We start from the raw sequence: 14,409 nt of genomic DNA, 5'->3' as shown, positions 1-14,409 counted from the left end.
CAAGATGCCTCTGGGTGGACTCGAACCTCCAACCTTTCAGTTAGTAGCCGAGCAGTTTAACTCTTTGTACTAGCTGGGGACTCCTACACACCTATTAAAATGGCTGAAATCCAAAACACTGACCACACCAAATGCTGCAGAGGATGTGGAGCAAGAGGGACTCTGATTCGTTGCTGGTGGAATGCCAAATGGTACGGCCACTTTGGAAGAAGGTCTAGCAGTTTCTTACAAAGCTAAACATCAGCTTATCATAGAAGCCAGCGCTCATACTCCTAGATATTTACCCAAATGAATTGAATACGTATGCCCACACAAAAACCTGTAAATGAAAGTTTATAGCAGCTTTATTCATAATTGCCCCCAATATGGAAGCAACCAAGATGCCTTTCAACAGGTGAATGGATAAGCAAACTGTGGTACATTCATACAATGAATACAGTGATAAAAAGAAATGAGCTATCAAGCTACAAAAAGACAGAGGAAACCTTAAATGCATATTGCTAAGTGAAGGAAGCCAATCTGAAAAAGCTATATACGATACAATTCCAACTACATGACATTCTGGAAAAGTCAAAACTATAGAGAAAGTAAAAAGATCAGTGGTTGCCAGGGGGTCAGAGTGGGGGGTGAGGGATAAGTAGGTGAGGCACAGGGCATTTTAAGAGCAGTGAAACTATTCTGTATGAGACCGTAATGATGGACACAGGACATTATGCATTTAGGAAAACCCACAGGACTGTATAACACAGAGAGTGAACTCTAGTATAAACTATGGACTTAGTTAATGAGGTATCAATATTGGTTCAATAGTAGTAAATGTACCACACTAATGCAAGGTGGTGAGAATAAGAAACACTACAGGGGTGGCATGAGGGGCACATGAGAACTCTGTACTTTCTGCACAATTTTTCTGTAAACCTAAAACTGCTCTAAAAAATAAAGCATATTTAGGAAATTTAAAACTTTGCTTTTTCAAGAAACACTGTTTAGAGTTTATAAAGGAATAAAAAAACAGGATACTGACAGAAAATTGCAAGGCATATATCCGGACTTCCATCTGGAAAATATTAAGAACTCTAATAACTCAATAATAAAACAAGTAATTCAAGGAGGGGGGAGGGTGGGCAATAGATTTGGATGCTTTGCCCAAAAAGACATTTCAGTTTAAAATGATGGAACACCAAGTGCTGGTGAGAATGTGGGGCAATGGGAACTCTCAGAGACCACTGCTGGGATGTAAAGTGTTGCCAGCACTTTGGAAAACAGTTTGTGGTTTCTTAAAAAGTCAACATACATCTGCTATGTGTTCCAGTCATTCTACTCCTAGGTATTTACCCAAGAAAAAAGAAAGCCTATGTCCTACAAAGACCTGCACATGGATGTTCAAAGCAGCTTTATTTGTGGTAGCCAAAGATGGCAAACAGTTCAAATATTCATCAACAGGCGAAAGAATAGAGGAAATGCGGCATATCCATACAGTGCAATAAGTCTCAGAAAAAGAGGAATAAACTATTGACACACACAACAATGTGGATGAATCTCAAGATAATTTCACTAATGAAAGAAGCCAAACAAAAGAGTGCGTACCACCTGATGCCGTGTACATAAAACTCTACTAAATGCAGATTAATCTACAATGACAGAAAACAGACCAGTGGTTGCTCTGGGGATGGACAGGGGTTGGGATGCACAGATTACAAAGGGTGACAAGGAACCTTGGAGGTTTGGTGAATGTGTTCGTTGTCCTGCTGGTGGTGATGGTTTCATGGATGTATCCAAATGACAAGCCTTATTACACTCTATGCTTTAAATATGTGCAGCTTCTGTGTATCAGTTATATCTCAACTAAGTGTTCATCTTTTGGTCTTGATTCATCATGGACAGAGCGCCTTTGTCTAAGGCTGATGTTCTGTGAAATTGTTTTTGTTCAACAGGAGAACACCAAGGCCTAGCTGTAAACTGCTGTGATATCAGAAATAGAGACACTATGCTCTGAAAAGCTGAGAAATAAGGTTCAAAATTAGGCTTCAAAATGAGATTAGGCTTTGAGCAATAGTGAGTTCTGGGCTCAGGCCAGACCCGGGACTGGTCCTCATCACCCCCCTCTGTCCCTTCCAGGTCCACTCTTTAACTACCTGCCTATACCTTGGGTGAGGTGATGAGATCTAGATGGGAGTGAACGGTGATAGGAGGCAGGAGATGAAAGGGACAAAGCGTAAGGCTTTCTTCTCAAATAGTCATTCTGAAACTTTATCCCAGAGTTAAGTATTTGCACCTTTAATGTATCAAAATTTCCTTGTTTTCATTATTCTGTATTAAAAGTGAGAACCAAACCTGTTGCCATCAAGTAGATTCTGACTGTTACCAACTCTATAAGACTGCCTCTTAAGATTTCCAAGTAGCGGCCGGAGGATTCGAACTACTGACTTTATGGTTAGTAGCAGAGCTCTTAACCACTGTGCCCCCAGGGTTCCAACAGTGCTGCAGGGTAAATCCTGGAACCGGTCCTGCCAAGGCCCTGCCCTCTTCCCTTTCAGGCACGCGAGCCTCACAGAACCTCCTCGCAGCACGCAGTTCCAACCCGTCGCATTCCACTAGATGGCGCTCTGGTTCCCCCAGAGCAGCGTCACTTTCAGGTTCCGCCAATCGGCGTTACCTGGGCTCTGCTCAGCAGAAGGCTATGCTGCAGTGCCGTGGCGCAGTGGTTAAGAGCTCGACTACTATCCAACGTATCGGCTGTTCGCGGCTGCTGCTCCGCTCTATCCGTCTGTTTTTCCATCCATTTAAACTCAGCCGGGATATAACCTGAAACTGGGAGTTTGGCTTCTGCTGGTCTTGCATTTCCCTCCCCAGTGCCAGCTGGGAGGTCTCAGTAACTCGCTCTGGGCCACGACTTTCAGTTTTGTTTCTTCTTTCCTTTTTACTGAGGGAGAGTTTTGGAGAAATATTTGCGGAAGTATATAGATGAAGACCTGTTGAGTCTGGTTCATTTATTTCACTCTCAGTCACACTGCTCTGCAGGGCGAATGTCTGTGACATCAAATCCCCGCTGAGTGGAGACACACCTGGCGCGAAACCGGTGTGCTGAAAGGCCCTGTAGTTGGCGCGCTCTAGAGGCGCTATCGATTTAGATTGCAACCTCCAGAGATGTCAGGTTGTGAACCTCCGGAGATGTCAGGTTGGGAATTCCAGTCTCACCTGGAGTAGTCTTTTCATAGTATCACGAAGGATGCCTTCCCGCAAAAAAAAAAAAAAAAACTCAAACCCATTGGCGTGAAATCGATTCTAACTCATAGCGACCCTATAGGACAGAGTAGAACTGCCCCCATAAGGTTTCCAAGGCTATATAATCCTTTAGGAAACAGACTGCTACCTTGGTTAGCAGCCGAGCGCTTAACCAGTGCTCCACCAGGGCTCCTTCATGCCTTGCCTAGATAATCCAAATAATGACCATTGCAAATTTCAGTCGAAAGTTCTCGCAGAGTCTTTCCTCGGTTTATTGTGGCAGGTGGGGCTGGGCGCGGGGTGTCCTGAGCTGGAGTTTCCTTGGTCCCAGGAGGTCCAGGGGGTAGATAAGGAGTTCTTGGTTTAGGGCTTCCTCATTCCACTAGCTCCCAACAGCTGTCTGGGTCACCTTTACAAAATTATATTTCTACTGGAGTAGTTCTAGGTTAAGGAGCTCTGGCGGTGCAGTGGCTAAAGTGCAACCGAGTGGTGGGTGGCCGAGTCCACCAGCAGCCCCCCTGGAGAAATATGTGGCAGTCTGCTTCCTTAAAGGTTACAGACTTGGAAACCCTATGCGGCAGTTCTGCTGTGTCCCATAGGATCGCCATGAGTGAGGATCGACTCGATGGCACTGGGGTAGCTCTAGGTGTAGGTGAAGGACTAGTGAGGAATGGCTAGGTTGAAGAGATTTTGGGAGTAAATGCAGAATAAAAAAGATTTATGTATTGATGGTGCAATCTAAAAGTAAATTTTAAAACGATAGGAAGAATATGTAACGATTTTAATGAATTTTAAATTACAAATGAAAGCCGAAGAATTAACGACCTGTGGAGGGAGAAGGAGGGAGAAAGTTCAGAGGAAGGAAAGGGAGAGACAGTCTATGTGTACTCCCCCCTTTGTTCTCTTTGTGAACTTAGTGCAGGATTAAGACACGCAAGTAATAAAAATGTGTTTGTGACTTTCTGCTTCCACATCAAGTTTTAAGTACCTTGAGATAATAAGGTTATTCCCCGCCCCCCACTCCATCTTTTTATATCACCCACCAGCACCAAAAGCTAGCACAGTGGGATGACTAAACTCCGCTGAAATGTCCTTATACAAGCATCCAGGGCAAAGCAATGTTGGGGACAAAGAAAAGGGAGAGATCAGTCATTCCTGGAGGGTTCAGAAAAACTTAAAAGAAAATAGACTTAAAGAATGAGCAGGAATTCACAAGTTAAGGAAGGCCACACATTTGTCTTGTTTTACCAAACAAGGCTGAAGGCTCAGGACGTAAAAGCTCAAGTTACATGAAAGCGACGGACAAAAGATAACATAAAATCCAGTCGTTGAAGTCCCTGAGTTGGCCCAGTTAAAACAACCAAGCTGACTTAGTTTGGGCTCCCCAAAAAGAGGACGTTGAGGCCGAAATTTGCGTGCCAGTAATTTATTTGGGACGTCATCCTAAAAAGCATCGTGAAGGTGAAACAGGCTGCTCAGCCATATTGAAAACCCCAATCAACACCCCTTCCCCCCTCTTTGTCTTGCTAACCACAAGCTTGTTTTGAGCAGGAAGTTGCAGCAGGTAGTGGCTCTGGCCACTGACTAGCCCTGGTTACACCTTGAAGCAGGCACAGATTGAAATCACATCCTTCAACTGACCTCCCCCCCCAATATACGCACGGGAGGGCTAAAGGCAGAAAATTCCGGGTACCAAACCCAATCCCCTGAAGCCATTGGAAACAAAAAGGTCCCCAGCCCCCTTAGTCAGCGAGCACGTGGCCTTAAGGTCACTAGACCCCATGAGCTCCTTCTATGCGCAGACAGTAAACTTGCTACTTTCTGTTTCCGTTGCAATCAGTTCCATCTAATTTCAATCGGCTAATAAGACAGGACAAGAACCCGAGTGGCCTTAGGTTACAAATTCTGGCGATTCTGCCCGGATGGCTGACTGCAAAATCCTGGCGGTGAGTATCCGGACCCCTGATACCCCTTCAGGCGCGCCCAGATCTCGTTTGATCGGTAAGGAGTCTTGGGCGGCTGCCGCGATCCCGCTCAGGACAAAGTCCGCCGTGTCCCCACCTCAGCTCCGGAACAGAAACCGAACCGGAGAGGCCTCTAACTTCAGGTAAGCGGGCTTGACCAGGTTGTTCCACTGGTCTCGGGGAATTAGGCAAAAAGAGGGTAGCCAAGCGCAATCCTAAGACCAGACCCCATAACGAGGGAAATAGGGGTTGTGGCCCACTAGGACCCACTCTAGCCTAATTAAGGGGCCCTCGCCCCACTGGTGATTTGGGGGGTTCAACTCCCTCTGCTGTATTTCGGAACATTCTTCTCCTCTTTCTCATCTTAGTATCCACTCTGCTCTTTTGCTCTCCATATTTTATTCCCTCTTTCTTTCCATGTAGAAAAGGGTGGGTTTCTTTGTTCACCCCTGAGAAGACTGTAATCCCAAGAATTACCAACCCCAGCTGTGGGTTGTAGATGTAGGTCTCAGTTTGAGCATAGCCCAAGAAAATAAGCTTGAGAGTCCCTCCGTGGCCTTAAAGTTTTTTTTTTTTTTTTCTTAAAAAAAAAAACAAAAAAGAGAGAGAGATACATGACGAAAACAGATTTTCAGTCTAGACTGGGATCTGAATCACAATACAGAGAACACCCTGGGCACAGTGTTAAGATTTTCAAAAGAGGTTCTCTCCCAGAGCTGAGAAAACTCTTGGCTGCAGTGCGTGAGACAAATAAATTCCTATTACGCTAAAAGGAAAGCTTCAAAAACTGAAAGAAGTATAGGGTTAAAAATCTCTTGGCTAGTAGAACTGACCTGCCAAGTTTACTCTGAGATAGAAAGAGAAAGAAATAGTTTTGCCTTTCAAAATGCCTAGGTGCACTTAAACATATGGAAATGAATCAGGAGGACCTAATCTTGTCTTCTACCTGGATTTAAAAGGTAGGTAGGGTGGGACAAAATCAGGCCTCCTCAGCCCCCTACCCTCAGCCACCAAGGTCAAATAAAAATCAGAATGACACACTCAAATTGGCCTAGAAAAATGTTTCCAACCCTAGCCAGAGATGTAAACGTTATATGCATATCAATGAATTGGTCAATTAAACTGAGACTTTGTGATTTCCAAAGCCAGTTGATGATATCTTTAAGGGCTAAAATTAGATTGGAAAAAAAAAATGAGAAATAGTAAAAGTGAAAACTTGGAATATTTAAAGCAACTTTATTTCAATTTGTTATGTTTTATGGTATACAGGCTTAAAATGGAAACCCTGGTGGGTATAGTGGTTAAGTGCTACAGCTGCTAACCAAAAGGTCGGCAGTCTGAATCCACCAGGGGCTCCTTGGAAACTCTATGGGGCAGTTCCACTCAACCTCATGACTCAGACTCCATTTTGTCTTAAATTCCACTTCTGCTTTTGAGAAAGTGACCCATGACTTAATAAGTAAACCAAAGAGACACAGCTTGCCCTCAGGGAAAACACTTAATATGTTTTAGACAGATTAACTAGAGAGCTCCAACAGGAGAAGTCCATCCTGTATTATCTTACTAATCATGTATTCTTTAACAGAAACTTGTTTGTCATATATAAATTTTTCTATGCCTTCTGTTTTCTCTAGACAAACTTTGTGTGCTTTATAGATGATATGTTTTTGTGTGGTAGATTCAACTAAACAAATTTAGATGATCCCTTTCCAACTAATAGTAAATTTACATAGACAATCTCTTGTTTAGATTCCTAGCTAATCTGGGCAATGAAAACACTTTGAAAACTTTAAGATTATCTTTAGATAGTCCTAGTAAATACTAGAAAGGTAATGTTAATTTGTCATCCTTTATAAAATGAGAGTCAGAAAAAAGCCCATTAGTCCAACACTCAAGGTATGTTTAGTGAATTTAATTCCTACTTACAATATATTTAAATTAGAAAAATCTTTTTAGGAAATTTATCAATCACTATGTGACAAATAACAGACACAGTGATGTTGCTAGTGACATAGATACACCACAGTGATTGCTACCTCATTAAGCCAAGGTGATATGAGATAACAAAATAGCCTTAAATTTTTAGGTATTAGTCCAAGAAAGTGTAATGTGTACTACAGCAAATACCTCTTGTTACATTTAGATAAATAACACAAGAGAAATAGAACAAGATATACATAACATTGAATAACAAGCTACTTGGTCACACACTGTAACACCCTTGCAAACACCAGATTTATTTGTACTACTGCAAGTAATATTCTTAGTCTACATCCTGGTAGTATTAGGCGTAATAAAAATTTATCCTATTTTCTTACACACCTAAAAGACAAAAGAAGGCCTCGGGCTAAAATGTTGATGTACATTGAGTCTGCTCACTTCAACAATACAATTGATGAGAACTTCGCTCTTAAGATCCTGGTGGAAAACCAGCACCGTGAGTTTAAAGAACCTGCCATGGTGACTATAGGAGCTTGACTAAGTCCCGGTATTGATCATCTATGTGGTATCTCCAATCTCCAGCCAAAAAGAAGAAATGATTTAAGAAATAATATTTGAGTCATTATTACGTGTCCTTGAGCATAGGGAATGTGACCCAGCTAGAGCTGGACTGACAAGGACACATCAACTGGGCTCTGAGATATAAAAACAATAGAATCATCTTAGAAAAGGTCTTGTAGAGAAACTTTCACATAAGCCAGAACACAAAAGACTTTCCACCCTTATCTTTTTCTATTTTTTTTTTCTTAACACCTAGTAAATAGAAATTTGTTGGACCAACGAAGATCCTCCTGACTGTCGTTACTGAAACCTGTACCAATGGTCATTAAAAAAGCAATTCAGAATATAAGATCACAGGTTCTAGCCAATTTGTGAAAAGGTGAAGCTTTCAATGGCTTTGCTCATTTTACACCTGGTAATATTCTTAAGACTTGAAAAGACATGACTCTAACAACATGCTTGTCTACTTCCCACTTTTGCTTTTTTAAAAAATATGTACCAGTGAAAAAACTTAAGTGGCTATTCAAGAGATGAAACAAAGACCAGTAAATCAGTATCATACAATAAGTACTATAAAAGTATTAAGAAATTGTTTTTGCTCTAGACATTTTACTAATTTCTATTTTAACCTTTGCTTGTGTTGTTTCTCTAGATAAGCTTATGTGTCTTGGTGTATGCCTTAATGAGTTGATGCCTTCTCCCCTGAAGAGTAGAGTCATTTCAAGTGATTCAAAAGTTCCGGCTCCAAGTGATGGTTGCCCAGAAATTTCAACCCATCCCCCTATCAAGAAGGGAGACAAGAGCCTAATAAAGGGCCACTATAGGTTTTTTTTTTTTATAGGTACAAAGAGAGATAAAACAGTTTAACTCAGACAACACAAAAGCTCCATTTTTCTAGCCCTTAGACCTCTACGCCCCCATCCAACAAGAAGCAGCTAGAGAGACACGGCGCCCTGTTTCCCAAAATTGAGAAACCTACAACAAAAAGGGGGGATTGAAACAGGCTGCTCAGCCATATTGAAAACCCCAATCAACACCCCTTCCCCCCGTCTTCATCTTGCTAACCACAAGCTTGTTTTGAGCACTAAGTTGCAGCAGGTAGTGGCTCCCGCCACTGATTAGCCCTAGTTACACCTTGAAGCATGCACAGTTTGAAATCACATCCTTCAGCTGGCCCCCCCACCCCCAAATATAGGCACGGGAGGGCTAAAGGCAGAAAATTCCAGGTACCAAGCCCAATCCCCTGATGCCATTGGAAACAAAAATCTCCCCAGCCACCTTAGTCAGCCAGCACCTGGCCTTCAGGTCACTAGACCCCATGCGCTCCTTGTATGCGCAGACAATAAACTTGCCACTTTCTGTTTCCGTTGCAGTCAGTGTCCATCTTATTTCAATTGGGTAATAAGACAGGACAAGAACCTGAGTGGCGTTCGGTTACAAAGGGAAGTGAGAAACTTAACAGGGAAGGGAGGAAAGTCACTCTAGGGTGCCCTAGTGGGCCGGCTACCACCGTGGGGACCTGGGGCTCAGTCCCACAGGGCCCTCTGAGAGACTGTGTGGAACACACCACAGAATAGCCCCATTGAGGGGTAACGAAGTGGGGATATTTATTTGTTAACTTCCACCTTTATTTGTTGAGGACCCACCATGGCTCTTTAACTCCCTGGCAGCCTGGCCTGCCCTGGATGCTGCCTGCACAGGCATCAAGAATTAGAAACCTTCAGGAGAACTGCCTGCAGGTGACTCCGGGGAATGCCGAGAGCATACAGGACTGACTGGTGGTGGCACATGAACCACAGGAGACATAACTGCTCTTCCCCAGTGAGAATCCTGCTCCAAAGGCTCGGGTGAGCTGCTAGCTCTCTGACTTTTCAGCCTTGCCCCTCCCTGGAAACTGAAAAGCTGATGTGAAGAACAAATCGGTGCATTTGTCTTTATGTCTGAAACAAAGTGAATTTAGGGATCCCCCAAAATGAGACTGTAAGGTAAAGTTTCCCTGTAACTGTTTATTTGTCTCTAGAACTTAGAGAACTTTCCACTTCTTCCCATGGTTTCCCTGTCCCCAAATGGAGTTAGCCACCACGCCTCCCCCCTCCCCCGCCCCACACATACAAGCTTTCCCTAAAGGTGGGGGTCGGCAGTGCAAAGAAGGGACGCAAGGTCCTTTGGGTCTCTTTCCGCAACAGAGTCAAGTGATGCCAGTGTGTGCTTCCAGTACAAACCAAAAAGCCAAACCTGTTGCCATCAAGTGAATTCCGACTCATAGTGACCCTATAGGACAGACTAGAACTGCCCCATAGGGTTTCCAGGGAGCACCTGGTGGATTCAAACTGCCAACCTTTGGGTTAGCAGCCTTATCTCTTAACCACTATGCCACCAGCGTTTCTCTTTCAGTACAGGATGTAGTAAAAAATAAAGAGAAATGAGCCTTTAGCTAATATGGGTAAGTGCCAGGGAGAGGGCACCTAACTCCACTGTATGGACGTTGGAGGGCTGGGCACCCACCTGGAGGAAGTATGAGATGCCACCAGGCCTTGACTAGACTTAGCTCTGAGGCTTGGAGAACAGGCAGGTTTGGGGAGCCCATGAACCTATTCCTGGCATAGCTATAAGCCAGAAATAAGTGTAGACAACCTGCAAAGTGTCAGTTAACAAATTGATTTCAAAAAATCAATTATTTAATCGTTAAGTACATAAAAGAAATAATTGAGACAAAGATGTTGTTGTTAACAAAACCGTTGCCATCGAGTCAATTCTGACTCGTAGCAACCCTACAGTACAGGGTAAAACTGCCCCGTAGGGTTTCCAGGGAGTGCTGGTGGATTTGAACTGTCAGCCTTTATGTTTAGCAAGCTATAGCTCTTAACCGCCATGACACCAAGGTTTCCGTTGCTGCTGTTAGGTGCAGTCAAGTCAATTTCGACTCAAAGCAATCCGATGTGATAGAACAGAATTGCCCCTTACGGATTTCTAGGCTGTAACATTTATGGGGAAACCCTGGTTGCAAAGCCGTTGAGAGCTACAGCTGCTAAACAAAAGGTCAGCAGTTTGAATCCACAAGGTGCTCTTTGGAAACTATGGGCAGTTCTACTCTGTCCTATAGGGTCATTATGAGTTGGAATTGACTCGAGGGCAACGGGTTTGTTGTTGTTTTGTAATCCTTATGGGAGCAGATTGCCAGGTCTTTCTCCTGAGAAGCCACTGGGTGGGTACCAACTGTCACCAGGGCTCCCTGTGACAAAGATAGAAGCATGGGAAAACCTGTAGAGGAAGCACAAAAGGGGAAGGAAGGAGAAAGCACTTCATAAGCACTTCGCAATGTTTTAGCAACCCAAAAGAACAAACAAACGTGTTGCCATTCAGTCAATTCCCAACTCACAGTGACCCTATAGCTCAGAGTAGAACAGCCCCATAGGGCTTCCAGGGAGCACCTGGTGGGTTTGAACTACCAACCTTTTGGTTAGCAGCCATAGCTCTTAACTACCACGCCACCAGAGTTTCCTGCCTTAGCAACGACTGGCCTTATTCTAGTCCTAAGTGCCCCAGGTGCTCTATTTCCATGTCTGCCCTTCCTCCTGTCCCCAGACAGCCCCTTCCCTGAAATTCTGCCTGCTCTCTGAGGGTAGCAGAGGTCTGTCCTCTGAGTGTGGATGCCGCTTCCTGCTTCGGTTTCATATTCTTCAAGCTAGAGTCCTCTATGGAGAGTCTTTATGTCTCTTTCCTCTAGGACTTCAGTTCTCATTGTTTCCCTACCCACCCAGGCCACGAGACCAAACATCCTGTGCGATTGATAACCCCTGCTATTATATGTGGCCATTTCTTTTGATACAAATGTTGGAGTTGTTGTCCTCCTACTGCAGTGATGATCATTATAGTTTTTTTCTGAAGGTGAAGGGGAGAAGAACATTCTCATTGTCCACAGATTAGGGAAGGAGTGGGCTCAGGTGTTCTTGCATCTATTTCAAGTCCCAAGTTGCTTGGGGGTGTTCTAGGTGATGGTTGTTAAAGGTGAGCTCTGCCATATGAAGCCAAGACAGGGGCTAGGCCAGGAGGCATCCTCGTTTGACAGATAAGCTACATTTTGTAAGCCAAATAACCCAGAATCCTATTGCTAGGTTTGTTTATACCCCTTTTGGTTTTTCCTAAGCTTTTAGTACAGTCTTAGTCATGTATGTCAGTTTCATCTCAGTTGTGTTACGGAGTAGCAAGGAAAATATTTGTCTTCCAGCTAGAAGCAGAGTGGGGAATCAGTGTGTCTTGAAGCTAGTTAGTAATCATCCAGAAACCCGGAAGAGGAAAGTAAATCTCTGGAAGCAAGAGCTGCAGCTTTCTGACATCTCTGCCCCTCCCTGCTTGAAGTTTCTCTTTGCAGCGCCAGACTTGGCGATCTGGGTTTAATTTATTAAAGAAACCAGCAGTTACATTCTGCTTCCCTGTAGGGCAGGGGACTGGGACAGTCAGGACCTCTGGTGCCTCTGGGTACAGAGAGGTTTTGAGGCCGCTTTAAATGAAAGGGAGAGAACGATGCACCTCCGTTTCTCACTGTGTGATACTACTTTGTGTCTGTCTGTCTGTCTGTAAGAGGTATGGAAGCATTCCCTGTGAGTGGCTAAAAGCAAAAAGCAAAGAAATGACCAGCCTGAGACCAAAAGCGTGAGGTTTCTCACTCATACAGACTCTCAGAAGTCAATCTCAAGTTATATTTCCTTTCCTTCTTTTTGGTCTATACTATTCCCTCTGGTCTGCCTTATATTCATTCTCTCTTTAATTCAGTCCTTATCTCTTGGACATTTGCACACACTTACCTTTTTACCCTGTCCCTAAAAATATACTACTTCTTAAGCTACCTATTAGGATAATCAAGCTAGACTTGACTTCCAAGTTTTACAAATTTCTTTCAGATAGATCTCACCTCAAATCATTCCTGATCACCAGGTTTATCTCAGTTGAAGCTGGTTCATTTATTTGATTTATTTAAGAGTTAATCAGATGCCATGGGACCCATAGTTCTAGTGTCTTTCAACTTTTGGATGCTTGTACCCTGGTGCTTACACAGAGAGGAAGGGGTATCAGACTGTCCAGATCTATGGCCACCCACTGAGCTGCTGCTTTGCTGCTCTCTCCTGGGGCTTCTTCTGGTCTCTCCTTTCTGATAGCCGTCCTTCTTCTTGTTCCTGACGCTTCAGCTCTTCCTCTAGATAGCTCTCTTTTTGAAGGTAAGAAGCTGCCTTACTCCCATACCCAAAAGCCAAAGAGATTTATAAATCCCACTTTCTCTTCCTTTGGAGGTCCTTCTGTATTTTCACACAGAGAACAGTGTTCACCAAGAATGTTACTCCCACTGCCACACTGACAAAGCCATGAAACCAGGCATGAATTGGTGGCTGCGGGCCTGAAACAAAGAAAGACAAAGATAAGCGATACTACTTAGAAACCAGGGGGGTCCTGCTGAGATATATTTGGAAGAGAAGGTTGACTGAGACTTTCTGATACGCCTGATTCAAATGGAGGGGCTGTTAATTTCATGGGGCAGAAAGGAGGCAGCTCCAACTGGGCTATAAAGTGTTTAGACAAGAGGGCAGGCTCCTTGCAAGAACTTAATTGCCAGGGCCAGTCAGTAGACTTTCTCCCTAGTTTCAGAGACAACTGCTATCCTTATGCCATTAAATGCTTGAGCTGAGTTGGAACTCTTTGAACAATTTTTCTTTTTCTTTTGTTCTGGAGCTCACAATCTCTTCACCTTTGTTAAAAATAGACACTTGAGCAGGTGGGAATGTGCTACCCACAAAATCGCTAGCTCATCAACGCCCCACGTAGGCTCCTTAAAGCAAGGACTGCACCCCAGTGTCCTTATATCCCCAGACCGATGACAATACACAGGAGGAACACAGTATATTGTTGGTGAGGGACAGGGAGAGACAGAGGAAAGAAGAGAACAATAGAGACAGAGAGTGAAGAGATAGAAAATAAAAAAGAAGACAAGGAAGAAAGGATGGAAGGAGGGGAGAAAGGAAATAGAGGAATAAAAGTAAAACAAAAGAAAGGAAATGTAATGAAGTTTATGAGAAAAAGAGTGAAGTTCTAAATCAAGGGTGGAAAGGCCCATTCATGGGCTTTTCTGAAGAGCCTTCTTCTTCCATGCTGGGCCAAGAAATCCCCTTGAGCAAATCTCAGTCTCATCAAAGAAAAGGGAGCAGCTTCTCCTGTGTCAGTCTGTTCTTAATAATTCTCACTCACCAAACACCTGAAGCTCCATCTCAGGGCTGCGCTTAACAATATTTCCATCTTCTGTGGCCACCTCGCACCAGTATGACCCGGAATCTTCTCTTTTAGCAGTTAGTATCTGGTATTTAGAGGATGTGTTCCTGCCCTTCAAGATCTTGTTGCCCATGTAGAAGGAGAAGTAAAGCTGCAAACCAGGCATCTGTGGGGGCAACTTTATTTCACAGCTCAGGTTTACTGGATTCCCCTCTAACAGGGAGGATAAGGTTGCCGTCAGCACTGGGGGTGGAAACAGGTCTAAAGAGAAAGTTGACAGGGGACAAGAAGGCATCTATAAGACATTTTTCCCACTTCTGGCAAAGATGCATTTCTTGGGGTTTCCTATAGACATAATTACATTCGCCATAATTGCTCACACCCTATTGTGGAAAAAACCTCTACACAGCTCATACTTCCCTAAATGGCCATGGTATACGTCACATGATCCTGCCCGTCT

The 14,409-nt window shown here is 43.7% G+C and overlaps 1 protein-coding gene and 1 long non-coding RNA gene across 2 annotated transcripts in view; one reads left to right on the top strand and one right to left on the bottom strand.

Moving 5' to 3' along the window:
• The first annotated feature begins 1,099 nt into the window (after positions 1 to 1,099).
• On the top strand, positions 1,100 to 10,208 carry LOC135230792 (uncharacterized). Its single transcript, XR_010321530.1, has 2 exons — positions 1,100 to 5,332; positions 8,344 to 10,208. It is a non-coding gene; the product is annotated as an uncharacterized LOC135230792 (long non-coding RNA).
• A 2,419-nt stretch (positions 10,209 to 12,627) lies between these two features.
• The window catches only part of LOC100654974 (high affinity immunoglobulin gamma Fc receptor I), a 43,830-nt gene continuing 42,048 nt past the window's right edge, over positions 12,628 to 14,409 (bottom strand). The window contains exons 6-7 of the mRNA XM_064282503.1: positions 13,929 to 14,210; positions 12,628 to 13,083 (exon numbers count right to left, since the gene is read on the bottom strand). Of these exons, the coding sequence (XP_064138573.1) occupies positions 12,950 to 13,083; positions 13,929 to 14,210 (416 nt within the window). The 3' untranslated portion in view covers positions 12,628 to 12,949. The remainder of the gene's footprint in view (positions 13,084 to 13,928; positions 14,211 to 14,409) is intronic.

Source organism: Loxodonta africana, chromosome 3 (assembly GCF_030014295.1).
Source record: "Loxodonta africana isolate mLoxAfr1 chromosome 3, mLoxAfr1.hap2, whole genome shotgun sequence".
NCBI classification, from domain to species: domain Eukaryota; kingdom Metazoa; phylum Chordata; class Mammalia; order Proboscidea; family Elephantidae; genus Loxodonta; species Loxodonta africana.
The sequence above is the reverse complement of the archived record's forward strand: the minus strand, read 5'-3'. Positions and strand labels throughout refer to the sequence as shown.